We start from the raw sequence: 14437 nt of genomic DNA, 5'->3' as shown, positions 1-14437 counted from the left end.
TACAAGTTATAATATATATTTTAAAAACGCAAATAAAATTCATAAACTAAAAATTCAATATATAAACTATGGTCAGTAAATTGGGAAAATACATTGTCCATGTACATGATGCATAGAAAAAGTAAATACATATTATATGTTTCTGTCGACTATCATATTAATAAATAAAAACATAAAAAATATTATTCATCAACTCTTCGACAACCACATCTTAAGTAAATTATTATTTAATTTTATTTATATTCTATCACATTATATACTTCACTCTCTTTTGTTCCTCTTAATTGTATTAAATCTGTATTTTCTCCAATATAAAAAATTACTCTGTTTTAATCTGTTTTTGACAGAAAATATAGAAACAACGAAAATATAGTAAACATAGACTACAATACCTTACATATTGTTACTCACTTCAACAATACCAGAATATTCCTCCGCGCTGTAGCGCGGGTCCGATTCTAGTTTATTAGTCAAATGAGAAAAATGGAAGAAGAAGAAGAACTAATGGGAAACGCGCTCGCATTTAATTTGATGTTTAAAAAGGTCAAAGACTCAAAACTATGTTTAGTCGTTTTAAGGGAAATTTAACCACAGTTTTCTTTTATTCGTTTTAATTAGATAGCCTTTGTACTATTATTTGTGGAAGCTAGTGAACGAACACTAAGGTAGTATTTGACAAAATGTGTAAATTTAACATAAATGAACGAACACACGGAAACTGGAGTAGCTTCTCCTAACCAAAAAAAAATCCAAAGAAAAAATGGAAAGTCAAAAATGAAATACTGAATTTAAAAATAACAAAACAAAACCTATCCCTACCTTCTAATACCTAACAAGGTTTGACGTAAAACACCACCGCTACTACAAGTCTTCTTAACGAATTTATTATGACTAAAATTTTTTGATTATAAAACATCCCAATTATGGAGCGAATCGATGAGTGATTTGGTCTTCTTGCCGCGCTTCCACGGTTATAATCTTCGTCCTCTCACGTTCCCGTGGAGAAAGAGCCGAAACTGCCACATCTGCAAGGTTTATTCTTCCGCAGTCTTGACTCTTGACCTTTTTGTTCTTGTTTCCATATATCTCTGTTTTTAGCTTTTTTTTTTTTTTTTTAATTTCTCGGGTTAGAAATTTATTTATTTGCAGATACAGTTCGTCTAGTTTAAAGTTTTCGAATTTGGATCAGTAATGAAGCTGGAAAAAAATTTGATTTTTATTTTTGGGTTCGATTCAGAGTTGACTGAAAAGGGCAGTGGGTGGACTTAAAGCATCTGAATTTCTAAATATATTTGGGTTTTTTTTTCTTTTTTTGCTTTTCTTACTTGGTGTGTTCTTGTTTCAGGGAGGGCTTTCACAGGGGCCTTTTCAATTTCTGAAACACTTTTATTCATTGGTTCACGAGTTCATTCCATTACATGATGGTAAGTGGTCTTCAAATACCTTAAAAGATAAACTAGCTTTGTTTTTGTTCTTTCTTTGCTAATTACTAGTATAAAATTCATCTTCTTCTTGTTGTTGTTTTGGTGAGCGAAGGTACAAATGGATGTTTCTTGGTTAAGAGTTCTTCTAGATAACATCTCCTCTTATCTAAGCTTATCATCAATGGAAGGCTTACTACATTCAAACCCAGCTTATGAGTACTACACCAGGGGAGAAGATATATCTAAGCTTCTTATGCCTGTTCTTGACAACCTCATTGACTCTGATGCGGCTCCTAGCGAATTGCTTAACAACGGGTTTGAAGAATTATCTCAATACGTTGATGAGCTTCGAGACCAGTTTCAGAGTTGGCAACCTCTTTCTACTAGAATCTTTTATGTAAGTAAATAATATTAAAACAAAGTTTTTTAGAATCTCCATTCTCTTAACCTATTTCTAAGCTAACTCTTTTTACTCTTGTTTGTGTTATTATCAGGTTCTTCGTATTGAATCACTAGCATCAAAGCTAAGAGAATCCAGTTTGGAAGTTTTTCAGCTGCTGAAACACTGCGAACAACATTTACCTGCTGACTTGCTTTCACCATCTTTTGAGGTAAAACTCACCATTTGAGCTTCATGTGAAATTGTGAATGTCAAAAGTTTGCTTTACCACTCCAAGAATCTGTGTAGGTTTTTGGTTGATCAGACTCCTTTTGTTGTGTTACATTGTTTCATATTGCAGGAGTGCATAGAATTGGTGAAGTTAGTGGCAAGAGAGGAAATTTCGAATACTATTGATCAAGCTCTGAAAGATCAAAAGAAAGGTGTTGGACCTACTTTAGAGGTTATGCTGAAAATTGCCAAGTGTGTTGGTTTGAGATCCAACCAGGAGATTCTTATTGAAGGTGTGGTACTTTCAAATATGAAGGAGACTGCTGAGATCACTGACAATGACACCGAAGCTGAGTATTTAGACGGTTTGATCTCCCTAACAACCCGAATGCATGATTACCTTACCGACATAAAGCATGCTCAGTTACGTTGTCCTGTACGTGTACCTTCTGACTTCCGTTGCTCTCTATCTCTTGAACTTATGACTGATCCAGTCATTGTGGCATCTGGTCAAACATACGAACGGGTTTATATACAGAAATGGATCGATATGGGACTCATGGTTTGTCCAAAGACAAAGCAGGCTTTATCTCATACCACTTTGACACCTAACGTCATTGTCAGGGCTTTTATTGCCAGTTGGTGTGAAACTCACGATATCTATCCTCCCGATCCATTGGAGTTGATTCAGTCAAGTCAGCCATTCCCTCTTCTTGTTGAGTCAGGTTCTGGTGATGACTCGAGTGGTACTGTACTGGATGATTCACTCAAGTCAGAGAAAGCTTCATCTTTAGATGCTGAAGAACTGCATCAGATCTTCAATAGGTCTGCTTCTGCGCCAGGCATTGTCTCTGACGTGTTTTCCAAACCCAAAAGAAGAACTTATGCTGCAGATACATCAGGGGCACTGACACGAAGTAATATCCCTTGGAAATTTCCAGAAGAGAGGCATTGGCGTCAACCTGGGATCATCTCCGCAACCATAAGAGAAACTGGAAGCAGTTCAAGTATCGATCCCGAGGTGAAGAAACTCATTGAGGATCTCACGAGTTCTTCCTTGGACACACAGAGAGAGGCCACAGCTCAGATCAGGATACTATCAAGAAACAGTACAGACAACCGCATTGTGGTTGCTAGGTGTGGAGCAATCCCTTCGTTAGTCAGTCTGCTTCACTCCACGGACGAGAGAATCCAAACGGACGCAGTGACTTGCTTACTAAACTTATCAATCAACAACAACAACAAATCCCTCATAGCAGATAGTGGAGCTATCGAACCACTCATTCACGTTTTGAAAACAGGATACCTGGAAGAAGCCAAATCGAACTCAGCAGCAACTCTGTTCAGCTTATCTGTAATCGAAGAGTACAAGACAGAGATAGGCAAAGCAGGAGCTATAGAACCACTTGTTGATCTCTTGGCAAACGGAAGTCTCAGTGGCAAGAAAGATGCAGCAACGGCTTTGTTCATCCTATCAATACACCACGAGAACAAAACGAAAGTAATAGAAGCTGGAGCAGTGAGATACTTAGTTGAACTGATGGATCCCGCATTTGGAATGGTGGAGAAAGCAGTGGTAGTGCTGTCGAATCTTGCCACGGTTAGAGAAGGAAAGATTGCGATTGGGGAAGAAGGAGGGATACCAGTACTGGTGGAAGTTGTGGAGTTGGGCTCAGCAAGAGGTAAAGAGAATGCAACTGCAGCACTTTTGCAGCTTTGTACGCATAGCCCAAAGTTCTGCAACAATGTGATAAGAGAAGGAGTGATTCCACCTCTTGTGGCTCTTACCAAATCAGGAACAGCGAGAGGCAAAGAGAAGGTTTACTTGTGATTCCACCTCTTTGTTTTCCTCTACTTGTTTGGTAATGTTCTAATATGATTGATTCTAGTAATAATAACTGTTATATGCTTTGTTTCAGGCACAGAATCTTCTGAAGTATTTTAGAGCACAAAAAGCCAATCAGAGGAGAGACTGATCTAGGTTTACTGCAGAGGTTGTTCTAACTTATACACACATACATTATACATATTGGTGCATTATTATTATCTATATACATAGTTTGAAACTGTGAATTTTTTTGTCCATGTCAGTGCCTGTATTAAATAAAATAGACCAATATTAATTCTTGTCTATATATACTTTTGTGAACTCTAAGAGATATTTGTTTATTTTGTAAAAAATATATATATATATATATATATAAATGGTGCTATTTTATTTTTGTTTCCTCATTGAAAGCAAATATTTCAAAATTGAATTAATGTAGTGGACTTTGAACCGAAGGACGGCCCCTCCTATTTGATAATGATAACAAGTTTTTCTTGTCAGCAACAAAAACATGTTATTAAAGTTTAAATATGTTTACGACAACATATCAAATGTATTCTTAATTAATTTAAGAAGTTTTCATTAGAACGCAAATATGTAATAAGTTCAATAATCAATATTATATATATATATATATGTGTGTGAGTTGTTAAATGTTACTATTTGCAATGACTCACTGAATTGCTTAGCCGGTTTATGCTGCTCATAAGTGACATAAATAAGGCCATCTAGTTGATATTCAAACTATAATTATATAATGAGAAAAAGAAAACATTATATTATATGATATGATGCCAAGCACCACTCCTCATAAGAGACGAATCGATCATGAAAAAGAAAACAAAATAGAGTTCAAAAAAAAAAAAGTAAGGACACCCATATGAATATGATATTTCACTTTCACACCATTCTCGATATATACTTTTAAAAATATGATGTTCGCTTTCAACCATCATATATGTATCAACTCGTAATAAATTTTAAACAAGTAACATTAACTCTATGAATTTGTACCGTTACATACCGTATTAATTTGTTTTCATATATTAAGATGAAAATTACGTCCTATTACGAAACATAAATCATTAGAAAAAAAAAACTAAAAGTATATATAATTAACAACTAACACTAACATACAAAAAGAAAATTACGTACGTAATGATTATAACACAAACCAAAAACAAAGACACAATTTTTAAAAGAAAAAAAAAAAAGAAAGAAATCAGACTAAGCTTCGTCTTCCATGATCGACGACGAAACCAACCTGTGACAATTCTTTTAACCAATCAAACGTTCTCTTCCTCGCCATCGCCGTTTTCTCCTCTTTCTTCGCCGTCTTCTCAACCACCTTCCTCTCCGTCTTCTTCTCATCACCTTTGATTTTCACAGGCACCACCATCATCGTCTCCGTCGCCGTCGAACATTTACAATCCGAGAACAAAAAGCTTCTCCTCCGACTCCTCGATCTCGTCGTCGTCGTATCTCCTGTTTTCTTCGAATTCGAGTTCGTGCTCGTACTACTACAGCTACTGTTTCGACTCACTGACACTTTCCCGTTTGTTCGGAGCTCGATCTCCGGCGTACGGACGAGTCCTAACCTCAAAAAATCCCAAATCGTAGATGACTTAGGGTTTCTGATGGAGTTCACACGAGCCGTCATGCTCGACGATCTTCGAATCTGTGGCTGCGGACTCGGTTGACTGTAATCGATGAAATTGTTGTTTTTGATTTTCCGGTCCGATCTATTAATTCCGGTTCGTCTGTATTCAACCGATTCGGATCTCGTGATTAACCGGGTTGGTTCGGGAAGGAGAAGCCCGGCGTCTAAACTGACGGAGTGACGTAACGGAAGGATCCGTCCTTTGAAGAATAATTCGTCGGCTGTGCTCATCTCCGGAGCCGGTTCACAAGAATCCGACCCGGCTCTAAACGATGACCCGATTCCGAATTCGAATTCTTCATCATCTTCTTTGGCAATCGATCGTCGTAACTCGCTGTTGTTCTCGTTCGGTAGTGAATTGACAGGCAAATCACACAGTGACAAAGCTTCTTCTTCTTCATCTTCGTCTTCTTGTTCTTGATTGCGATGATGAGAGATCAGAAGGGCTGTTTCATCATCGTCCGTACAAGTCATCGCCATATTCATTCGAAGCTTCCGAGTTTCCAACGAAGAGACAGACAGAGAGACAGAGAGGTAAAATAAAAATAAAAAAGGTTTACACAAAGAGTGGAACGAAGAATTTTGAATATTTAAAGAAGACAACAAGAGAAGTTTCTGTTGAAAAAGTCAAAAACGATTTCGACCTCTTTTTTTTTTTTTTTTGTGTTCACTTAAACCTTATTATATAGTATATAGTCTTTGATACATAATTTCATTGTATTTATATATACTTGGAGCAAGACATAAGTTGGTAATTACAACAATACACCGAAAGTTATTTTACTTTTGATTTATGGTTTTAGAAATTTTAACCAAAAAAAGAAAAATCATGAGAAGTATGAGAGTCCTCTAGTTTACTAGATTAGAGATAGACACGGTTTTTTTCTTCTTTCCTTTTACTTTTTACTTTCTTTTTCTCTAGCAGTATCGTGACCATTTTTTTCTACAGTAAGTGACAGCATGGTCAATATAGTTCTTTACGTGAATAAACATTTTGTAATGAATTTTTTTTTTATTTTTTTGGCTTAATTTTGTGTGCTGAAAATAATGCTTAACTGATTGTTTAAAAAAAAAAATGGTCAACTTGCAAATTAAACAAAATAGTCTATTTCAAAACCGTCCATTTTTGTGATTTTAAATTTTAAAAAAACCTCTAATTTTTTGTCACCACAGTTTATTAGTAGTATAACAAAGTGTATTAAATATTAGTCCCCTAGTCCTAGTCCTAACCTGTTTAATGTGTATATTGCTATGTTTTTTTGAAGGAAAAAAAAAAGAAAAAGAAAAAAAAGAAAGAACACACATGAAAAAGCTGAGAGGTTGTAAGATATGGCAGCCTTTTCTTTTATTTCCTACTTACTTTTTTCGATATATGAAAACATAAATTGTTAAATCATTTTTTGTTTGAAAAAACCAACAAATGAAAACATAAGAATAGCTTATAAGGTTGGGTCTGTGGAGGAGTGGGCCTAGACCACTATTCTTGGCACGCGATAGCTACACTTTACCCAGCACCATCACCATCACCATCATCTTCAACATGCATTACATTTTTTTTATCATCATTATTATCATTTGTTTTGGTGTTTTCTTCCTAATTATGAGCGTTTAGTTTTTGTTTCTATATATGTGTATGGATAATAAATTATGCATCATTTTCTCTATCTTTATAAAAGAGAAGAGACAGAAAGTTATGCGGGGAAATAGATCATATCAGATCATTATTTAGCTAGAAATTAGGAGTTTGGATTCTTTTTCAAACGCGTAGTAATGGTCTACGATTTGTCTCCCTTAATTGTAGAAGCATTAGACTTTGACTACAACAATAATTACAGACTATAAAATCAAATGAAAATGGGTCTTTGCGTATTCGAAGTATATAAGTTATAGGGCAATTCTCATAAATACCACTAAAATAGGTTTTTATTCCAAAAATACTACAATTTAGTTTTTTTTCCAAAAATACCACTAAAATATAATTTTTTCTAAAAATACAACATAATTGAATTAAAGTTCTAATACTAAAAACTAATTCCTAAATTCTAATTATTAAACCCTACCCCTAAAAACTATACTCTAAAACTAAATGTGTCAACCCAAACCAAAAAAAAAAAATCAATATCCTTAAAAATCATTTTTTTGTGTTTGTGGTAATTTTGGAAAAAAAAAAACTTTTGTGATATTTTTGAAAAAAAAAATAAAATGTGCTATTTTTGGAAAAAAAAACTTTTTTAGTGGTATTCAAAGGAATTTATATATTTGACGTGTCAATTTCTAGAAGGATATAAGCTAATAATAGTCGTAAAAAAAAAAAAAAGATTTACACCTATAGTCAAGACAATGTTTTCTTCTACGAGATAAAAGGTAGAATGGATTTGAAATCATATGATACGTCTTGGTCGATCGATTGTATAATTATAAAAGTAGTTTTTGACTTAAAGCACTATATAGAAAAAAAAAACATAAATAGTTGAAACTTGCGGTGCAAATCACAACAATATGTGTTTGTCAACTTTTGATTTATTTAGATGATGGCCACTATTGTTCATTGCTTGTGACTCATGCGTGGCTTTGTTCCATTGTTTTGTTTTTGTATGATTAAAGGGCCGCAAGAAACGACGTATTATATTGTCGTTTATACTTTTTCTTTACATTTTTAATTCATATTTTTTAAATCTTAATAAGTGGTCCTGTGAATCTGCATTGGAACGTAAAGGATAGTTGGATACCTTTAACACACTTTTGATTTTCGTTTTTTGTGTCTAATTTTCTAAAATATATTGAAAATACCGAACTTTCCCTATATATACACATTGTACGTGTTTAAACGAATGGCCATATGTATGTAATGTACTGCTTATTTAATTTTCGCATGTGGATATCGTTAATCGTCTAATGCCTAATATTTGGCTTCAAAATCTTAAAGATGTTTAGAATCATGCAACGTGAACCAACGTTGGCCACGGAAGGCATGATACGAAATAGACATGTGGAGTGTGTAGCCACTACGTACTAATCAGATAATGCATTTACTAAACGACACACGAATACAGAAAACAACGACTCCACCACAAACGCTTGGGAATAATAAGGTTTCCATTCAAACCAATAATGGGCCAAACATTTTAAAGCCCATTCAGTTACACCGTCCTAATAAAGCCCATTCAGTAATACCGTCCTAATAAACCCATTAATTCTCCGACGCCGAAGCCTAATCATTTATTGTTTTCTTTCTGATGGGTGACAAAGAAGAGGTTTCCTCACCGACAAATCTAATCATTGATAATCAATGCATATGCCTATAGAGGCTTAATGGCTATGGTATCAATTTCATACTCTAGTTAAGAAGTATCTCTCGGTAGATACATTTGGCTAAAGTCTAATCAACAGAAAAATCTTACTTACTGACATGATGGTAAACGGTGAATTATCAAATATTCTTGACTTTTGTTGATCATTTCTTTTTCCAGGTACCCGTTGTGGCCGGAGAATATATTTCTTTTTAAAAATTAGAAAGATAAAAAACAGCGAGACATCCACAAAAACAAACTAAACAAGCCTTAATAGACTGCATGCCGTTTTTTTTTGTTGCTAAACAGAGCTTCTTATATAAAACGGCATTACAATAAGAGCCCTTTCCATTTTTTTGTTCTCATAATTAAAAAGTTTACGACTATGTCCAGCTAATCGCCACGGGGCTTCCAACCACGTGTTTGCCATCTGACCATTCAATAGTCCCAAAGCTGTTAGATCCAGACGCTTTTGATGAGTCTACAGTAAACGTCACCGTATACGATTGCTTCTCGTTAGCTGCCTTGAAATTTAAAACCGCCGGTTCAACCGAAATCTTGACTGCTGTCGTCTCGGATGTTAATTTAACCGAGTAAGTCCCCGCTCCTCCCACGCTCGTTACAGTGCGCGTGTACTTGTACGCTCCAGCTCCCTCAACGTTAACGGCGAACGACGGGTAGTTCAAATCAGCGACGGAGTACGATTTACTGGGATCGCAAGTGTAGTTACGTCTCGAGACACTTCTGATTTGCGACGATGTGTAGTTCAACGCGCAGAGGAAGCCTAAGTAATCCTCAGTCGTTAGATCGTAGATGAGTCCTGGATTAGTGGCGGTTGCTGGTGACACGTGCCCTGCACCGTGTTCGAACGGCGTCGAAGGCTTACCCGTAGCGATGTCGAGTAAAGGTTTACCGTCTTTGTAGGTTTTGTAAGCTGTGGTCATAAGAGCAGATCTAATCGCCGCGGGGCTCCACTCGGGATGCACCGCCTTGAGAAGCGCCGCTAAACCACTCACGTGAGGGCAAGACATGGACGTTCCGGAGATGATGTTGAACTCCACGCGGCGAGAATCGGAAGCGAGTCCGGTTGGTCCAGCAGCTCCGGTCCACGCAGCGAGGATGTTGACTCCAGGAGCGATCAGATCCGGTTTAAGAATATTCGGCGTAATCGAATTAGGTCCTCTCGAGCTGAACGCCGCAACCACGGGAGACGGTTTAACACCGACAACGGTTCCCAAGATTGAAACCGTAGCGGTTGGATGAGGATCGGTAGTTACGTAATGCCGGATAAGATCACCGGCTTTTTCACCAACGGTGGTTGCCGGTAACAAATGAGCATCAGCAACAAGCTCTTCACCATTCGCCGCCGTGTTAGCCAGAATCATCCCAACTCCACCAGCTGCTTTAACCACATCTCCTTTCTGAACTCTAGCATTAACTCCTCTGTCACACAGAACAATCTTCCCCTTTACTTTCTCCGGAATCAAAGTTCCGGTCATACAGAGATTACCATTAGTAGCATTACTAGCATTACCGGCGTAAATAAACGGAAGCAATTTATCCGGTAGAGCTTCTCCTTTAAACAATGAAACTCCGGTGAAGTTCTTGCCGTTGCCGAGAATCGCAAGCGCCGGGAAATCACGATCTAGAGTACCAGCACCAACAGTTGTAATCCATGGAGCAACGTTTGATAAACTGAAGCTACTAGGACCAGCATTACCAGCTGAGCAAGATACCAGAATCCCTCTTTCCATGGCGGCGAAAGCTCCGATCGCAACACCGTCTCTATAATACTCAGACGTACCACCGCCTAGTGACATCGACAAAACGTTGACGTTATCGGCGATGGCTTTATCGATAGCAGCTAAAATATCTGAGCTGAAACAACCACCGAGCCAACAGACTTTGTAAACGGCGACACGAGCGCGTGGAGCCATACCACGAGCTGTTCCCGAAGCGTAACCTAATAAGCTAGCTCCTTCGACGACGGATCCAGCGGCGGTTGATGACGTGTGGGTTCCGTGTCCGTCGTCGTCTCTAGGAGATCTCGATTCTTTAGATTCGTCGATTGGTCCCATGGTTGATTCGTAGCCGCGAGCGAAGAATCTAGCTCCGATTAGTTTACGGTTACAGTGAGAAGCGGTGAAGTTGGTTCCGGTCTCGCATCCGCCTTTCCAGGTAGACGGAACCGGACCGAATCCTTCGTCGGAGTAGCTTTTGCTCTCCGGCCAGACTCCGGTATCGAGAACTCCAACGACGACGTCGCTAGACGCGCCGGTTTGAGGGAACAGATCTGCGTTGTGATCGTCGAGGCCGAGGAAGAGAGGAGTACGAGTGGTGTGAAGCTCGTAACGGTGCTCCGGTAAAACAGAGAGAACACCGGGTTGAGCCATGAGGGAGTCGGCTTCGTCTTGAGTGAGACGAGTGGCGAACCCATGAATGGCGTTCTCGTAGGTGTAGAGCAACTCGGCGGAGTCGGAGATAGATCTGAGAGATGAATCGTACCAGTTAGAGTGGAGGTCGAAGGAGGACGGCATCTGAGATTGAGCCATGTGAACGATGTAAGTTCCATGTTCGCTGGAGGAGGAGGAGGACACGTGGCGTAATCCTAGACAGAGGATGAGAAAGAAAGCAGTGGTGGAGCAAGAGAGAAACGACGACATGATTGAGAACCTTTGGTGTGTTGTTGTGTGTGTTTGTCTCTCTCTCTCTCTCTCTCTCTCAATCGAAGAAGAAGAAGATGAGAGAGGGGTTTAAATACAGTGGTAGAAGAAGAGAGAAGATGAAAATGATGCGTACCAAGGAGGAATCATTTGAGAGACTGTTTGTGTCCACTCTTCTTCTTTTTGACAGTGATGACTATTCTTTATTTTTCCTTTGTTTTTTTAATACTCTTTTTTGTGTTCACATGTGTACTTATGTTCATATACGGATACCGTATTATCATCGTATATTATTGTCTCGAGAGGCTCGTTGCTTTATCGTCTCGAGATACTGATTCTTTTTTTTTTTATTAATTATCGATTTTTTTTGGCTGTAATTTGTTTGTATGAAGATGGTACAGTAGTATTATTATGTAGGTTCGATAGAATCACGATGCCATGTGGTTCAGAATACCATTATGATGTTGGTTTGACGTTTGAAAACCATTATGAATAATCGAATATATACGGTATAGCCTTTTTTTAAAAATTTGTCGTCTCTTGTATTTGTATTTGTTTGTCCTCTCTTGTCCAAGGTATCTTTTAATCATGCTTTTTTTTTCTTATCTTCAAGTATTTTTTGAGTTAATATGTTGTTATGTTGGTTTCCACGTAGGTACGGTTTGTATTAATGCGTTACGAAATGGAAATAATCGACCATGCAACAAGGAGTTGGGAATGACTTGGTGAAGTGCCTCATGACTCACCACAAGGCATGATTACGTAAATGCGAACTTAGTAGGTCTACGAACCAATGAAACGAAAACAACTCATCTCTTGTGTGCGTTTATAATTCCTAAAATTTATCAAAGATAAAGATCATAATTATGAATTATACGATATGGATCGAATGACCCACTAAAAAAAAAGTAAAAATCTTTGCTCTTTGGGTTCGTTGAGTCTGATTCTTAATTAAACTTTTACTTTCAATTGCTTCCTTGTTTTTTTTATCTTTTTTTGCCAAGGAACCAATTTGTTTTGGTAATCCAAACTACTTTCATTATTAATGATATTTACTCACTTAGCAAGAAAAAAAAAAGTCTCGTTTTTGGTTTTAATGTTGAGCTTTTATATCAACAAAAGTGGTTACAACCTATAGTATATTCCGGTTGAAGTAAAATATATTTTATTGAGGTGAAACGTAATGCTCTTGGTTTAATTTGAACCAAAAAAAATAGCTTGATCTTATCCCTGATCAACTGTTTCCGATTGATTTACATAGGATTTGACTGATTGAGCCATTGAGCCATGCAAAATTCATGAAACGTAATTTATTTTGGTATTAAAGAGATACAAATATAACCGAAGATGCAAGTGAGAACACGCATAATACAAAGATTTGGATCTAAGCACAGCTTTTTGGGATTACGGCCCACGTGTCATAACATGCCATTCCTCCAGATCTCTTCCCATCCTTTACTTTCCTCTAAAAGAAATCGAACCAGATCTCTCTCTCTCTTATCTCTGCAAACTCCAAAGTCCAAACTCCTCCAAACCATCCACAACCGTTCCTTATATTCAAAAGATCTGACATTTTATTCTTCTCAATTTCCCATTTTTTAAAAAGATGTGCAGAAGAAGCTCGATGTTACCTTACACACTAGGATTATGAAACCTTTCCTCTAAACGACATTCATATTAATTACATGGGAACTAGAATACTGCAGAAACAAGAGAACAACATATACGTTTTCAGAGTAAATCCAAAAACATTTGTAGTAACTTCCCTATTTTCCCCGATTAGTTGACTGAGGTTCAATCATTCATTGGTTCAATTATGACAGTTAGGACAGCTGAGTCGCAACAAGTAGATATTAATTCGCGACATGTGACCTTAACCTAAACTAATTAATTAGTAGTATTACTTTTATTCAAATCCTTAGAATATCAACTAAACTATACTACTAATCTTTTTTTTTTTCCCCAACGACCACATCATACGAATTTCCTGCCTAATTCAGCTTACACTAATTATTTAATATGATAACATCTGCAAAAACAAGAAATATATTAAACCGACGAGTTGTCGTGTTGTACGGTACGCTAAGTGTCGATTCCGGTTAACAAATAAGATACCCCACAAATTCGATGTATACATCCAGAGAAGTCTGAGTCAACAATTTTGTCTTACCTCGAATTACGTTTTTTATGAAAGAATCTATGTTCTCGTGATTCTCTTCTGTTTGTATATATACACAGTACACATTACACAACAATACTCCTTGGTTTGCATGTCCGCATTATACATCAGAACGTCTTAATGTACACACTTTATATTTATTTTTATTTTTATTTATTTTTATTTATTTATTTATTTATTTTATTTTTTATTTTTGTTTCTTAGTAACATCTATGTACACACAGCACTTTATTTTAAAGTAATGTTTATGTAACTATCTTTACATAAAAAATCTATGTGACGGTCGTCGTGGCTTTCCATTAAATGCTTCAACTATTTTTATTTTTATTTTTTTACTTCAACTATTTCTTACTCAGCAAGTTGTTGTCGTCGGAATTTTAATGGTTAGCATTAATGTCGTGATTGTGCAGGTTTCACCCGTTACATTTTCTTTCACTTACCATCGTCAATTTTATACCTTTATGCCACACATGAAGAGATAAAACACTATAGATTACATTAATGTTTGACTCACGCAACACAATAATCCACTGTACACTGATATTGCGTATGAGAATGTGTAGAACAAACTAATTCTCGTATTACATGAATTAACGTGTCTTTCTTTACATCAGACCTACGTCCTACCTAAATTCCCATACAACATAGTTAAACCTTACAGTCCATTACACAGTGATACGTTTTCTTATAGTTTTGTTCATAAACGAAAATAATACAAATAAGATAAATAGTAACAACGGCAGAAACTGGCAGGTTGGTCCATTTTACTGGACTCTTACTGAT

The 14437-nt window shown here is 36.8% G+C and overlaps 2 protein-coding genes and 1 pseudogene across 4 annotated transcripts; 1 reads left to right on the top strand and 2 right to left on the bottom strand.

Moving 5' to 3' along the window:
- The first annotated feature begins 662 nt into the window (after positions 1-662).
- LOC104762820 (U-box domain-containing protein 2) lies at positions 663-4117 on the top strand. 2 transcript variants are annotated; one of them, XM_010486213.3, is made up of 6 exons: positions 663-1032; positions 1346-1424; positions 1537-1821; positions 1919-2035; positions 2165-3853; positions 3954-4117. In XM_010486213.3, exons 2-6 carry the CDS (start codon positions 1419-1421, stop codon positions 4008-4010), a joined length of 2154 nt encoding a protein of 717 aa, XP_010484515.1. In that variant the 5' UTR covers positions 663-1032; positions 1346-1418; the 3' UTR covers positions 4011-4117. The 2 variants fall into 2 exon arrangements, with proteins under 2 accessions (XP_010484515.1, XP_087354531.1); XM_087498405.1 differs by having other exon boundaries at positions 832-1032; positions 1150-1424.
- Positions 4118-4947: 830 nt separating this feature from the next.
- Positions 4948-6277, bottom strand: LOC104762819 (uncharacterized). Its single transcript, XM_010486212.3, has one exon. It carries the CDS (start codon positions 6006-6008, stop codon positions 5085-5087), a length of 924 nt encoding a protein of 307 aa, XP_010484514.1. The 5' UTR covers positions 6009-6277; the 3' UTR covers positions 4948-5084.
- Positions 6278-9002: 2725 nt separating this feature from the next.
- Positions 9003-11998, bottom strand: LOC104727292 (subtilisin-like protease SBT1.7 pseudogene; annotated as a pseudogene). Its single transcript, XR_015588541.1, has one exon. The product of XR_015588541.1 is annotated as a subtilisin-like protease SBT1.7 pseudogene (transcript).
- Positions 11999-14437: the final 2439 nt, after the last annotated feature.

This window comes from Camelina sativa, chromosome 18, assembly GCF_030686135.1.
Source record: "Camelina sativa cultivar CO46 ecotype springtype chromosome 18, ASM3068613v1".
Taxonomy (NCBI): domain Eukaryota; kingdom Viridiplantae; phylum Streptophyta; class Magnoliopsida; order Brassicales; family Brassicaceae; genus Camelina; species Camelina sativa.
The sequence above is the reverse complement of the archived record's forward strand: the minus strand, read 5'-3'. Positions and strand labels throughout refer to the sequence as shown.

Coding starts and splice junctions, on each gene's coding strand:
- LOC104762820 (XM_010486213.3), top strand. Junction 2,036..2,164: donor TGCTTTCACCATCTTTTGAG/GTAAAACTCACC, acceptor TTCATATTGCAG/GAGTGCATAGAATTGGTGAA. Junction 3,854..3,953: donor CAGCGAGAGGCAAAGAGAAG/GTTTACTTGTGA, acceptor GCTTTGTTTCAG/GCACAGAATCTTCTGAAGTA.
- LOC104762819 (XM_010486212.3), bottom strand. CDS start 6,008: ATGAATATGGCGATGACTTGTACGGACGATGATGAAACAGCCCTTCTG.